At 36.8% G+C, this 12,095-nt stretch overlaps 1 protein-coding gene across 1 annotated transcript in view; it reads right to left on the reverse strand.

The window, feature by feature from the left end:
- The window catches only part of map3k5 (mitogen-activated protein kinase kinase kinase 5), a 78,791-nt gene that overhangs the window by 23,309 nt on the left and 43,387 nt on the right, over positions 1–12,095 (reverse strand). Inside the window, exons 12-18 of the mRNA XM_008397315.3 lie at positions 10,874–10,926; positions 8,729–8,824; positions 4,923–5,004; positions 3,900–4,033; positions 1,442–1,569; positions 1,189–1,325; positions 2–107 (exon numbers count right to left, since the gene is read on the reverse strand). Coding sequence (XP_008395537.2) covers positions 2–107; positions 1,189–1,325; positions 1,442–1,569; positions 3,900–4,033; positions 4,923–5,004; positions 8,729–8,824; positions 10,874–10,926 — 736 coding nt within the window. The remainder of the gene's footprint in view (position 1; positions 108–1,188; positions 1,326–1,441; positions 1,570–3,899; positions 4,034–4,922; positions 5,005–8,728; positions 8,825–10,873; positions 10,927–12,095) is intronic.

Below are 12,095 nucleotides of genomic sequence, written 5' to 3' on the forward strand. Positions count from 1 at the left end.
CCTGTGAAGGTTTCAGTGCAGGGGTTGATTCCAGCCAATCTTTTAGATGTGCCAAAATCTGATATCTTCAGGACGCCGCTGTAGGTGTTGATGAGGACATTATCACCCTGCGAAAAAAATAAAAAAGCCCAGAATATTTTAAATGTTAGTCAATATAAATAAATGCTTGCAAATTGCTAAAAACGAAAAAAGTATTCCTCGTTTTATATTCCTTTTTTAATAGCACAAACAATTTAAAAGAAACAAATATTTAAATGTGCACATATTTTCATGCCTTTCTTGAATGGCATGTTCTCTTGTCTTACCCATTTTGAAGAGTGGCTAAGTGGTATTTTTTCCTTGGCAAGCACATGTTCTTATATTAAAGACCGAATTAAAAAATAATTTATTCTAATAAAAAACATATTTATTTCAGTCTGTTTCTGGGTTTTAAAGATGAATTTTTACTTTTTTTAGTAAACAATCTAGAAAACAGCAACTTCTGAAGGCCAACAAGAATAAAAAGAATATAGAATAAATACATGAACACAAGTTCTAACGACAGAATAACGTAATGTCCTGGATAAAATGTAAAGAGAAAATCTTTGCAAATGAACAAATGTTTTTATACTGAGAGGAAAAATGACGTTGGGAAAAAAAAACACAAAGTTTTCTCATGAGTTTTAGTCATTTCTCTCAAGTTGCTTAAATTATCTATTTAATTAAAGATTTATTTACATTTAGTGATTAGAAATATATATTAAAAAAAATAGAAATTTGTTTTCCAACACATCTCTTTACCACAAAATTTGCAATAATAAAATAATTGCTTTATATAAAACGGATTCTAAATATCAGTAACTTATTTTAAAATAAGGATTTCCAGTCTGAGCTAACCAACAGGAACACAGCAAGTGGTTTTATTATGGCAAGTCAGCAACAAGTGATAAAACCAGCTGACTAAACTTGCTTGGGTTGCTAAGCGACGGGCTGGGGTTGCTAGGCAACGGCCTACAGAATGCGGCTCAACAATCTGGAGGTTTTTGAAAACGACTCGTTTTCCAGACAATAAAAAACATTAACTTATTGCAGGGTGTTTTTTAAGCACCTTGACTGTTTTCAGAAGCAGTAGACACCAAAATGGAAGTACAAAAAAATATGAATTTTGTATAATATGTCCGGTTTGAGTCGTATGACGGCAGCAGCCACCTTGATGTCTCTGTGAGCGATCAGGTTGTCGTGCAGGTATTTGAGCCCCTCCAGGATCTGCCGGGTGTAAAAACCGATGGTGGGCTCGTTGTTTTTCAGAGGGCCCCACTTGGACCTCAGCAGCGCCGACAGGCTCCCTGAACACAAATAAGACGAGGATCAACGTCCACTCTGACCCAAAACCAGCAGCAGAGGATCGATCAGCCAGAACATTCAGAGTTTGCATTTCTAAATGCAAACGTTTTGTTCTCACCTCCAGGCACCTGCTCCATGAAGATCTTGATGAAGCCGTTCTCGCTGATGGAGCCCAGGTACTGGACAATGTTCTTGTGCTTCAGGTGTTTGTGCAGAGCGATTTCCTCGTGCAGCGGCTGAGAATACCTGCATTATTTAAAAAATGTATCATTTGTACAAAATGCATCACTTTTGCAAAGTAAAGGACAATACATGATTGGCAAAAATGGAGAAATGTGTTGACTTTTCCAAGACTGGAAGGACAAAATGACATAATTCCAGAAGTAGGTAGAGGAGCCAAAAACTGTTTTCAAATAAGAGTAGAAATAATTAAACATATTTTTACTCAAGTAAAATTAAAACGTAACCGTCCAAGAAATTACTCAAGTAAAAAAGAATTTGATAAAAAGTACTGAGTAACTGATCAAATTATCATTTAATATTTAAAAATTACATAATCATAATCAGCATAAAGTTAAGTGGATATTTTGGTATTTTAAGGATGAAAATGACAATAATAAAAATAAGAAATAAGAAAATTTTCCCAAGTCAGTTACTTTCAATGAAAAAAAAAAACTTATGAAACTGAATTTTTGGTTTGTTTTTCAATCACAAATATCAAAAATGTATTTAGTTAAATAAATAAAATTTAAAAAGTAAGATGCGGCTAAAAGTTTAAGCATTTAAATTAATAAAATTCTATATTTTAATATATTAATAAATAATAGAAAATTTAGAGAGATTTAGAGAAAACGGGTTTTCCCTGAAGCATTTTGGCTTTCAGTTGGATGTAAAATTGTTGCCTTTTGTTCTGCATAGGAAGAACATTTTGCAGCTCTGTCCTCTCAGTGCACATTTCCTTTCAGGTGACAGAAGCAGAAAAGGCAGATCCAGACACCGAAAACCCAGAAAACCGAGTCTGAGCTGCAGAGCGACTCCAGAAACCTGAGCAGAACAAAAGATCCCTGTAGGTTGAAGAAATGCCTGCCAGCTATTTCTCCTCACACTCAGCCCCCAGCATGAATCACCCCCTCCGTCCGTCTAGAGATTCCTGTCCTGCTATAAATTATTCACACAGAGTTCTCCGCCGCCGAGCTGCCTGCTGACTTTCTGGTGTGATTAGTGGAGCAAAGTGTGGCACCGGGATCGTCTCGTCTGGGAGACGAGTCTGGTGGCCGGAGATGAGTAGGTGGAACCGCGAGGAGACGGAGACGGGAATAAAAGGCAGAGGAGAGGTGGTGGAAATTTGCTTTCCCAGCTCTTCACTCAGACAGAAACAAGTTGCTGGAAGCCTGAAGTGACATCGCTAACATGTGATCTCCACTCAACAGAAACGCTGACCGGGATTAAGCTTTTATAGCTGAGGCGTTTGGTAACATCCGACGCCTGGATGGAGTAAAAACGGCATGCTAAATATATTTTACATACTGACGCTTTGCAACTACTTCACTTAATCATTCGAGGCGCCACGAGGGGCAAATGTGCACAAAATTGTATGTCTAATGCTGAAAAAACAAGTTCACAATTCCCCAGAAAACTTGCTAAGCCCGGAGCGCTAGGGCAGCCATTCATCCAGCAGCCTGTCATGTTTTTGAGTTAAAAATGTCTGAAGTTGACAGGAAATTTGAAAATATCACTTGATAGTTATGCGTCATTGTGGAATATTAATCCCTAATCACCAACTATAAAGTTTTAAAGGCAATAATTAAAAAAAAATTAATAAATCAACAATGCCAAGCCTTAAAACTGCCAAGCAAAGCCTGGTGGCCCGCCAGGCTTATAATACACTGTGGGAAACTCTGCAGTATTTCCATTAAATAAGAAAGACAATTAAAATCACATGTGAAAAAGTTTGTTCATGTGATGACTCTTTCACAAACATCCTCCTCCAACCACTTCCTGTCGTCGCCTTCATCGTTTCTGCCAGTAGTAACATCCGATTTTTGACAACATGACTAAAAATGGAGTGTTTCCATCACAGTTTTGTGAAATACATTGATTTCAATTCAGCTGAAAAACCACCTCAACCTACGGTAGAAATTTTATTTGGAATGGCCGTGTTTCCATTAAGCACATTTTTTTTGTAATTCCAATTTGTGTAATTTTATGGTCAAAGGAAACGCAGCTAGTTTGTACAAGTGTCTTCAAGTATCCAGTGGCGTTCCACAAGGTTCTATCCTAGGTCCCCTTCTTTTTATAACCTATACTAGCAGTAATTTTAATTTTTATGCTGATGACATTCTCATATTGTGTTGCCAATACAGTAAAAAGTGCTTTAAAAGCTACAAGCAGCATCTGATGCGGTTCAGTCCAACTTGAGTCTAAAGTTTGTTTTAAATTCTCAGAAACCTAAATTAAAGTTGTTTTCCATTTATAGGAGGATCCCTAGATCTCTTGATTTTTAATCTGAACTGGTTAAATAAAGGTCAAAACAAACAAAAACAGCAGAAAACCTGCTGTTTGAGCGACCATCTGACCTGCTGTCTCTCTCTGGGATTTCCTTGATGGCGATCCGGACCTGGTTGCTGAGGTCCCGGCCTGCGTAGACGACGCCGAACGTGCCTTTTCCCAGGATCACCCTCTCTCCGTGTTCGTCGTACTCGTAGTCGTACTGCAGAACCAAACAGACAAAAACCCAAGAGGATTGAAACTGATACTTGCATATGTATGAAACAAATCCAAAGCAACAACTCGGAACAAGTTTTTCTTTTAAGCAACACTTAAACCTCAATATGGAACCTCATTAAATAAGTTTTTTTACTGAATAATGATTTGTTTTTTTATTCAGGAGTCAAAACATGCATGTTGGAGAGAAACTTCTCAGAAACGTGTTTTGTGCCATGCTGAGCGGAAGCAGGCGGAACACTACGTTTTATTTTTTTATTATTTTTTTTTGCAGTAATGAGCTTTTCTTTTCCGTCGCCTCGGCTGCACAGACAGGTGAAAGTTAGCAGCAGGTGCTAAAGCACACAAACAGCAGGAGCAGAAATCCAGGCCTAGTCGCAGCAGGTCTCTAACTGTTCGCAGATGTGCTTCAATTCAGTCTTTATCATGTAAAAGGAAGAGATTTCAATTAGAACATTTCTGAAACTCTAATGAGCAAAAAAAGACAAAAACTTTCTGGAGAAATAATTTAAGCTTTAAATCCGAGGCGTGTTTGCTTTCAGTGAAGGGGAATAAGCACCATTTTCCTTATGAAATACAGAGAGTTTCTCGCTGCTTTGAATAAAACTAACTCACTTCCTGTGACATTTTAAAAGTACTTTTGAAGCAAAACAGGATGTAGCAAAAACAACGACAATTTTACCACATTTCTTCTGTCTTAACGGTGTGGAAAGTGCAACAGTTTGTGGTGAAAAGCAAAGAGATTCACAGAGTAAAGACTAAAACTGAAAAGGTGAATGACTTGTTACAATATAATAAAAACAACCTGTGGCGTGAAATATAAAAAAATACAATTTAACGACTACAGAGAGCTTTAAAATTGGTAATCGTCTCACCTCTAAGGCATCAGTGTCACAGTCTCCTTCTTCAGGACATTTAAAGGCTTCCTCTGTTATACTGTTGACCAGATCGCAGAACCTGCCGAAAACAAGCCGAGTCGTCAAGAAATGCTGAATATAAACAAACTTAAAGGGATCCGTAACCTAAACCTTTTCCAACATGAGCCAGGATTCACATTTTTTCACAAAATGTTTTTTTGAGAATCATTTCCAGCTCAACAATAAAATAAACATAAAATATTTAAAACAAAGAAATTAGTCTGATTTTTTTTTGTAGAAATGTAATATGTAAAATTATTGCTGATCCCAAAAAAAAAAAATCAAAAGGATTTTGTAGGTTTTCCTTATTGCAAGTACGGCAAGCCCTTTGCTAATTTATTTTGGGCTCAACTGAAGAAAACTGAAAAAGATTTAGTCTATTCTCAGCAACAAAAACATGATTTAGGTCACTTTTTATTTGAAAAAGTTTTAATAGTGTCAGAAAGCTTGTTATTAAAAGATTAATACTTTATGTTGTATCTGACATTTTTAATTTATGGGTCATAGTTTTATCATAAATCTGCATCTGCATAGACTACCTGCCCAAACGAGACAAATTTTAATCATTCAGGGGCCGCAGATGGCCCCCGGGCCACACTTTGGACACCCCTGACTTAATTAGCAAAGTCTGGAGTTTTGCCGTTTATCTTTCATTTAGAAGAATTTCATAAAGAACTAATAAAATGGAGCTTACTACAAAACTGATCACATAGTTTTATAGGACATTTTTAATATCGTCCGGCTTCAGCAACAGTAAGTTGCAATAATATATACTTTATCAAGAAAAACAAAGGTTTCCATTTTTGCCATTTCATTACCATGATAAGAGTTTAGATTCATCGTTATGATAAATTTCAGTTAATGATGTTTAAAACTCCCCAAAACGTTCCTTACCGCCAGGTTTAATACTTTATCCACTGTTTGTTCAATAATAAATACTAAAAAATTAAAAATATAGTTACTGTGTGCAGCTTGGTGGATAAAAAAACAAAAAAATAAATCACTCTCCTTTATCTGACCTGAGCACATAACAACCGCGAATGTTTTTCCAAGAGAAATATTTGTGTTTTCTGCAACCGCCTGAAGACACAGAACAAGTGAAGATGTCAAAACAAGAAAAAATAAAACTACATAGACTATACGAGATTAAATATCCTGCCATAGGAAAATTTAAAAAGGTATGCAAGGCCAACTTATTTTATTTTTTCCAATTGATTTTAAACACTTTAATAACCTTTTAAGGCCCAAGTTTCAAATCTCCACCTGGATATTTTTTGTTTATTCTAATTGTACAAAGTTCTTTAAATGTTTTGTGAGTAAATATTTTTGCCCATTTCTCCATAACAACTTGTACTTTCATCATCTAGCAGTTATTTAGTCTATTAAAAGAGTGTCATCAGATGAAACTGAAGTAAAACATGCTTCCTGCAACGAAGTGAAATTACCATAACAGCCCGATGTTGGCAGGAAAGAGGAACGTATCAGAGTTACGGTACTGTTAGTCGGTGAAACCTTTCAGCCGATAAGGGTTAGTTTAAGACTTTTAAATATTCACAGACACCAAAACGTCTGTAGAAAACGGCATAAGGTGATATTTAAAATATTTTAAAAAGGTCCTTCTGCAAATGCTGGAACAGATTTCACCAACGTTGAATGTTAGAGGTGTTAGACTGCAGCTGATGTTTCCCTGAAGGGGTTACAGTTTGTTTACTTGCGCACTTCCCACCGCATGCATACAGTGACCTTTGCCGGTTGCACTGCACACAAGCTGCGAGTTAACACATCGAATCATCATGCTGTCATGCACAGCATGCCAGCAGGTGTTCGGTGCCACACGCTTCTTTACATTTACGAGCACACATGCCAGCATTACTGTAAATGCGCAGAAAACAAGCGCTCCACGTCGACGCGCTGTTGTCGGCTTCCTCCTACCTTTTATTTCCCCTGTTTTTACGTCTCTTTTCTCGCTGTCACTCCAGAGGAACCAGAAGCAGCATAATAGCAGCAGCAGGCATGAGTCACTTACTCTCACACTCCAGATAATGGCACAGGAAGCCTCAGATGTGAGAGTCACAAGTCGGAACGCACTGCTTCAAAGAGCAGCTGGCGGGGAACATGACGGTGTGCAAATTAAAGAAGATGGTTTATAGGAGAGAGACATATTTCCCACCAGGATACGGAGCTGACAGGAGTGAAACGAAGGGGGAAAAACTCTAAAAATTTAGATGAATTATCGTCTAAACGGCAGATGATGTCCAGAGAGATTTCACAAATGGCTAAAATGTAGAAATTTTCAGCATTTCTTAAAGCAGGAGGTGTAAAATATATCACTGATTGGTTTGCAGCAAACTAGGATTAAAGGTACATCTTCTGGTGGAGTACCACAGGGTTCTCTACTCGGCCCAATTCTCTTTAATTTATTATTCCAATTCCTAAAATAATCAGACAACATGGGATACATTTCCACTGCTATGCTGATGATATGCAGCTATATTTATCCAGAAATCCTGATGAAATATACCACGTCTGGAAAACATAAAAACCTGAATGACCCAAAGTTTTTAAATTCTGTTAAGTCTGAATTTGTCATTTCTGGACCTGTGCCTCCGTAAAAGAAACTGTGCAGTCCATCACTAACATTTGATAACGGAGAACATGACGGTGTGGAAATTAAGGAAGATGGTTGAGACATATTTCCCACCAGGATGCAGAGCTGATAGGAGTGAAACGAAGAGGAAAAAAATCCTAAACAATGTAGAAATGTTGAGACCAGATGTTAACGCAGGAATGGAGCAAAAAAACAAAAAAACAAAAAAACTAAATCAGGCACAAATAAATCTCACTGATTGGCTTGCAGCACATCCATGCTAAAAATAAATCTTCTTTTCACTGCAGGGTTACTTGTGGAGTACCACAGGGTTCTCTACTCGGTCCAATTTTTTTTGGCTAAAATAATCAGACAACATGGGATAACGTTCTTCTGTTACGCTGATGACATTCAGCTATATTGGTCCATAAATCCTGATGAATTATATCAGTTAGATTACAGGCATGTCTGGAAAACATAAAAACCTGAATTATGCTAAAATTGTTGCTTTTAAATCCTGGCAAGACAGAATTTGTCGAATTGGACGTGAACCTCTGAAAAAGAAACCGCTTAGTCAACCACTTAATCTGAATACCATTAAATTGGCCTTGAATAATAATAACGTAAAACGAATCTCTTATTTTTGACTAGGATATGTCATTTAAATCCCATATTAAATGGGTTTCTATAATTACTGAATACTGCCAAAGTTAGAAATATATTGTGCAACAACTCACGTGACCGAGACACATTTTTAGCTGACTTTAAATAGTTATCTGTCATTTTTCAGGAATGCAGAAAATTATATCTATTATTTTGTTTCACAGAAGTAAAGTCTTAGCTTAAATACAAAAACACATAAGTTGAAGAAGTAAATTTTTAAAATGATAAACTTTCACATTTGTTTTTTGTCACAAAGTCCAAGCTTTGGACTCTCTTTTGCAGGTTGAGTGTTTAATAATCCTGCAAAAAAAAAAAAAAACTCTTCCAAAGCTCTTTTAATATACAGAACTGCATTTAATAACGCTGACAACAGTACTGTACTTCAAAACTAATAGTACAGCCCTGCCAAGCAACTGTAATCATGTTTAGAGAAGCATTATTGTGTTTGCTGGCAGATGCATTCAGGCAAGTAAGCCTGTCTGATGCAGCGGAGAAGCCGGAGAGGCAGACCAACCTTTTACAGTGCATCTCTGTGCAGAAATAGATCTGGAAGTCCTCTGCATTATGCAGGACGTAGAGAAAGGCACTGCGTTCGTCAAACTTGGAGATGCTGAGGAGGAACAAACCAGAGTTAGTTGAAACCTGATCACATGCACAGAGACATGACTCATATCAAATATAAAGATTAGCTAGTTGGCACTATTGGATATTAAATATCAGGATGCAAAATGTGCACATCTGTTAAATTAAATGAACCCAAGCAGCGCTCAGACCTGTGATACTGCTTGTTTTTGCACAAATACTCCACATCAGCTCAAAGTTTTATCCTGCGAGATGATTGCTTGTCCGATTCATACGTGCCAAGGCCGGATATGCTGAGCCAGTGTCTGCATGTGTGGCTGTATTGTAGCCTGCAGAGCCATTTTTGTGTCCTGCTGCTGTCTGCAGGCAGAGTGGGCACGGAGAAGGAGTCGTTCCCTAGCAACATGTGAGGACGGCCCTCCACTTCTCTGCGATCTGACACTGAACTCCTTTGAGGACCGCGGAAAAATAGGTGCAAAGCAAGCCATTATAAAAACAGTCGGCGCTAGATCGAGACTCTGATGGTGTCTGCAGACGTGACCGGCATGTTTTCATGAAAACCTGCAAGCCGGAAGGTTTTCAGGAGTTCATGGATCGAATATCTGGAGCCGCCTCGCATTTGTGAGCAGAAGATTCATGCATGTAGTAAAACATTACAAAAAAATGCGCGTAGATTTCAGTTTAGAGAAATTTAGAAGTCTGAACAGAAACAAATCCTGGGAACAAAAATATGCATCAAAAATCTCCACACAAAGCAGAAAACGAGCTTCCTTTTCTGCAGAAGCTGCTCAGCATTTTGGGACAAGAGCGTCCCTGTGGAGATGAGGACGAAGCAGAGACTCCCAAGAGTCGACTGATTGATAGGCAAACTCATGGAAACATGAATTCCCATCCAGGTTTCATAATGTAAATACTGTCAATATTTCAGAGCAAGCTGTTTTTCTCATCCATAACTAAATTTAGAAGATTGTGACATGCAGCAGAAAAGAACGTCAAGCATCAGATTTCAGAGTTTGAGCCAAGATTGAGTGGATTTTCCACTTGTCCCTTCCTTCTCTTTTGTTTCATCTTTGTGAAATCATGGAAACAAACAGCAACAATAGTGTTCATTCCCTTCAGTTCTTCATTTGCTGGGAGAATTTCCAAACTCAAATATTGAAATATCTTGGAATTGGGGCCATTTTCTGACTTAAATGGTCAAAAACTGACTAAATTTTTTCATTCAGTTTCTGCAAGCCATTGCATGCAGTTTATGCTCAAACATAGGGCTGAAACAATTAATCAGATTACTTCTGATTAATTGATTACTCAATTAACTTCAACTAATTTAGTAATTGATTAATTATTTGGAGAACACAGATTCAAAAAAGAAATAAACAAACATATTTAGAGCAAAACTCAAAACTTAATTGCATTAAGATAAAAAGAAAAAAATTTGTCTGTAAATATGTTTTACTCAAAAGTCTCCAAGCGGCAGTTTTAGCTTCACCTGGTTCACATAAGGAAAGCTGTATAGCTGCATTTTAGGCAACAAAGAAATCTGAATACTTGCTTATTTGTCTCTTTCAATGTATTTATAATATTGTACAAAAAAAAGCTTAAGATATTAAATGAAGAATCAGCAAAATATGCAAATTTTTGTCCGACTAATCGATTAATCGTCAGAATAATTGATAAAATTGCAGCCCTACTCAAATGTAAACAAAATGTGATCACTTTGATGAAAAATTCTATATAATCAATGCAATAAAAGTCTAGTAGAAATTTATTTCTAACTATAATTAAGCATCTTCTGGTTTTAGAGAATCCGACATGAAATCCCAGATTTAGTCCTATTAGCGTTATGCTAAAATTAATCGACTCATCTCATTTTGAATACGTTCTAATTTAGCTGGGCACACAGACACAAGCACTGTAACTTTTGAGGCGTCATGCAACAAGGTCTCCGTTAAGAACTGATTGTAGAGCCTTTGATCCGTTTTGAAAAGAGCATAAAAAAATCGTGATAGGTGACAGCCTTGGTCTGACACGACTCGTTCTAAAGCAGAAACTTCAAATTACGGCAACAAACGCTTACCTGACGCCTCGAACAGATGTGGCAACGAAGTTCCACTCATGTATCCCCTTGTTCTGTGAGAAAATAATAATAAATCAAAACGGTATAATTACCGTTTTGCTGCAGTGGTACATGAATGCTTTTCCTGCTGGTGGCAGATTGAATCGTTACAGGAATATTAGTCTGAGGGGACAATTTAAAAGTAATAAAACTCAAATTGAGACTGCTCAGGCTTCAGGAACATTATTATCTTGAAGTATTTTTATCCACTTGTATTTTTTAAATTGGGAGTTAAATGCATTTTATGAATAACATCATTTTACAACCATTTCATTTCGTTTATGTTGATTAGATCTTTACTTGCTGCTCTTCAGCCTCCACATAGTTTGTACAAAAACATTTTTTAATCGTATTTTGCTTTCTAGCTGGAGTGAAATTGAAGAACTAATACTTGAAACTTTCTGGATTGAACTTGGAATAAATATTCAGATAATGTAGCTGATGTACTGTAGTTTCTTTTCTTGAAACAATTTCAAACAGGAAGCTACAATCTCAGCATCCTGCACAGGTAAACCATAACCTTCTAAAAACTAGATGCTGCTCTTAGGCTGAAAATCCTCCTCCTCTCGTCTCAAGGATCTTTCTAAGATTTCCGCTCTTCTTTCTAGTTGAGATCTGAAAACATTCATTCACGCTTTTGAAGCCTCCAAGTTAAATTCGGATTATTGCATCTCTTAATATGAGAATAATTAACCAGGTCAAAATGCAGCTTTACAATTTTTACAAGTACAAATAAACATCAGCATATCTCTCTGGTGTTAAACTCATTGCACTGACTTATTTTTTACTTTACAAAGTTCTCTTATGTGTTTTTAAGTCTCTTATGGTTATTTCACACCTGATCGTCCAGTAGACGTTCAGGTTTTTTTTTTTTTTTTTCCAAAATCTTTCTCTTTCTTACTATTTATTCAATGTCACATGCCGTTTTATTTTTTCTTTAATTATGTAAAACACCTTGAAATGCCTTGCTGCTGAAATGTGCTATACAAATAAAATTTGATTGATTGATTGATTGATTTGATTGATAGACTCGGTTAGATAAACTCACCAAACATTGCAACATTGTTATATTTTAGGCTGGTGCGGTTCGCTTTCACACTCTTTGAAAAATTGGCACAAAAACAACTTCCTTTTTCACAAAACGTAAACCAAAATGAAGTGGCGTCAGATGCTAGAGGTTGTA

Source organism: Poecilia reticulata, chromosome 21 (assembly GCF_904066995.2).
Source record: "Poecilia reticulata chromosome 21, P_reticulata-male-v2, whole genome shotgun sequence".
NCBI lineage: Eukaryota > Metazoa > Chordata > Actinopteri > Cyprinodontiformes > Poeciliidae > Poecilia > Poecilia reticulata.